Source organism: Cucurbita moschata, unplaced genomic scaffold (assembly GCF_002738365.1).
Source record: "Cucurbita moschata cultivar Rifu unplaced genomic scaffold, Cmos_1.0 Cmo_Scf00070, whole genome shotgun sequence".
In the NCBI taxonomy this organism is placed as follows: domain Eukaryota; kingdom Viridiplantae; phylum Streptophyta; class Magnoliopsida; order Cucurbitales; family Cucurbitaceae; genus Cucurbita; species Cucurbita moschata.
The window spans coordinates 326,967-329,428 of NW_019268586.1; the positions used below are offsets into that span (position 1 = coordinate 326,967).

General features: G+C 36.0%; 1 protein-coding gene across 2 annotated transcripts in view; it reads left to right on the forward strand.

The window, feature by feature from the left end:
• Positions 1–1,823, forward strand: part of LOC111438057 (ankyrin repeat-containing protein BDA1-like) — a 67,259-nt gene extending 65,436 nt beyond the window's left edge. For both annotated transcript variants that reach the window (XM_023076014.1, XM_023076013.1), the window contains exons 3-4: positions 120–596; positions 1,034–1,823. In XM_023076014.1, coding sequence (XP_022931782.1) covers positions 120–596; positions 1,034–1,723 — 1,167 coding nt within the window. In that variant the 3' untranslated portion in view covers positions 1,724–1,823. The remainder of the gene's footprint in view (positions 1–119; positions 597–1,033) is intronic.
• The last annotated feature ends 639 nt before the right edge of the window (positions 1,824–2,462 follow it).

Here is a 2,462-nt window from a genome sequence, read left to right on the forward strand (position 1 = left end):
TGAATACTTATACAATTTATTTTCAATTTGGTTCTTATCTAACTCAAAATAACTTCAAAAACATTTAGTTCTTAACTAAAAGGCCAAATTGGGATTGATTTATGTCTACTTTTTGAAAGGTACCTTTTGTAGATACCCCATTACACATCTCAGCATCAGCAGGACATGTCCCTTTTTCCTTGGAGATCATGAGGTTGAAACCATCCTTAGCCAAGAAGCTTAACCCAGAGGGCTATACCCCTATCCACTTGGCATTGCAAAATAACCAAACGAAAACCGTGTTGCGGCTCGTTGATATCGATCGAGATCTCGTAAGCATACAAGGGAGAGAGGGCTTAACTCCATTGCACATTGCAGCCTCGGGAGGCATGGATGATATATTGGCTAAGTTTCTAACTTCATGCCCAAAATCTATTAAAGAATTGACCATTCGTAATGAGTCTGCTCTACATATTGCTATTAAAAATGAAGATATTGAATCTGTCAAAATCTTGCTACAATGGATCCAGAAAACTTGCATGGCCTCAATACTTAATTGGTGTGATGACGAAGGAAACAATGCCATGCATCTTGCAGCGCTCGAAAATCAAATTGAGGTCAGTATCAGGAATTTTCAAATAGAACATAGTTTAATTGATTAATATATTATATTTGTTAATAAAAGGGCAGGACTTTTATGTTTGTAATAATCTCATAGAATGATCATCTAACTTGTCGGGAATAATCAAAACTCAAAAGAAACCCGTTTAAAAACCATTTAATTTTTAGTTTTTGATTTTTTTATAAACTCAACTTCAATATTAAAAAAAGTAAATATTTTATGATTTAATAAGTCTAAGTTTCGGTGGGATCCCATATCGGTTAGAGAGGGAAGCTAAATATTCCTTATAAGATCGTAAAAATCTCTCTAATAGATGCGTTTAAAATTGTGAGGCTGACAGTATATAACGAGTCAAAACAGACAATATCTTCTATAAAAGTTGATATGTAACAAATGTTTGAAGATATGAAGAAAAGCTTGTCTTGGCGGCAGATGGTGAAGCTTCTCATAAACAAAGTTGATATGAAAGCAAAGAATTTGGAAGGCAAGACAGCACTAGACATAATGAAAGAACATGGCCTTGTGGAAGACAAAGAGGTAAAAGAGATGCTCCATGGTTACCACATTCTCAAAGATATTGCAAGCTTTCTTCGTACGATATCATTGATTCTAAAGAGATTGGTAATTACGGACCATCGTGAGATTCATTACATATCTAAAGAGGATCGGAATGCAATACTAGTAGTTTCTGTGCTCATTGCCACTGCAACTTACCAAGCTGCTCTGACTCCACCCAACAAAGACGGGGATTTCTTCATTCGACAGTACAAGTGGATCACATACCAATTCTTCGTTCAGTTCAATACTTTGGCATTCGTTGCTTCAGCTATAGAGATTTGCCTTCATCTTCCTTCTGGGATTGACTACGCTCTCCATTTGGTTATCCCTTTGGTCATTTGCTATGCATTGTTGGCGATTGTTTGGTGCTCATACTTGTCTTCAATTATCACGATTGCAATCATTTTTGTGCTTATTTTGTCCAAAATTCCCTTGGTTAGACGGAAGGTGAAAGGAGATTTTAAGCCAAAGAAGCTTAGGAAACTTGGTGGTCTTTTCATGCGTAGCATCAGCATGGAGAAAGAATTGACAGAAATAAGCCTACACTTTGGTCGCACTGGTTAGAGCTTAATTAGATTAAAATTTAAGATGTTGGTTCATTATTTGATGCAACGCTATGCTTGCATTTGGATATACATTTTCCTCATATTGGAGGGATGGAATAAGAAAAATGGTCTTGTTTGATTTCATAGTATAATTTTGCTGGATATGTCTCTCGATCAAAATACATCGAAACAAATAATTGAAGCAGAAAGAATAACTTGAGGAGAGAGTTTCTTGGAACCGGACAAACTTAAGCACTGTATTTTTCAATTCTTTTTGTTCTTTGTGACTAGATCATACATCTTAGGAGTATTTATAATGGAGAGAGTGCTAACAAATTTTTTAACTTTGCCTTAAATTTAAGAACCATAAACAATTCTCCTAAAAAAAATCACTAAACTTGCTCCATATGACAGTATCTTCTTGTGAGTTCGAGTTTATGGTAGCAATTGCAACATCGTGTAAAGCACTCTGGCTGAGAAATTTGTTGAGTGAAGTGATTGGAAGTGAACTAAAACCGGTAACTATCAACATCGATAACAAATTGTGATTGCATTGATGAAGAACTTGGTATTTCATGGGCACAGTAAACACATTGACACTCGTTTCCACTTCATCCATGAGTGTTTTGAGAAGAGACAGGTCGTTATGGAGTTCATATGCATTGTAGAACAACGTGCGAATATTCTCACAAAAGCCCTATTATGGGTGAAGTTTGCAAAGGTGTGGGAGCTGATGGGAGTGAAGAATCTCAAAGCCA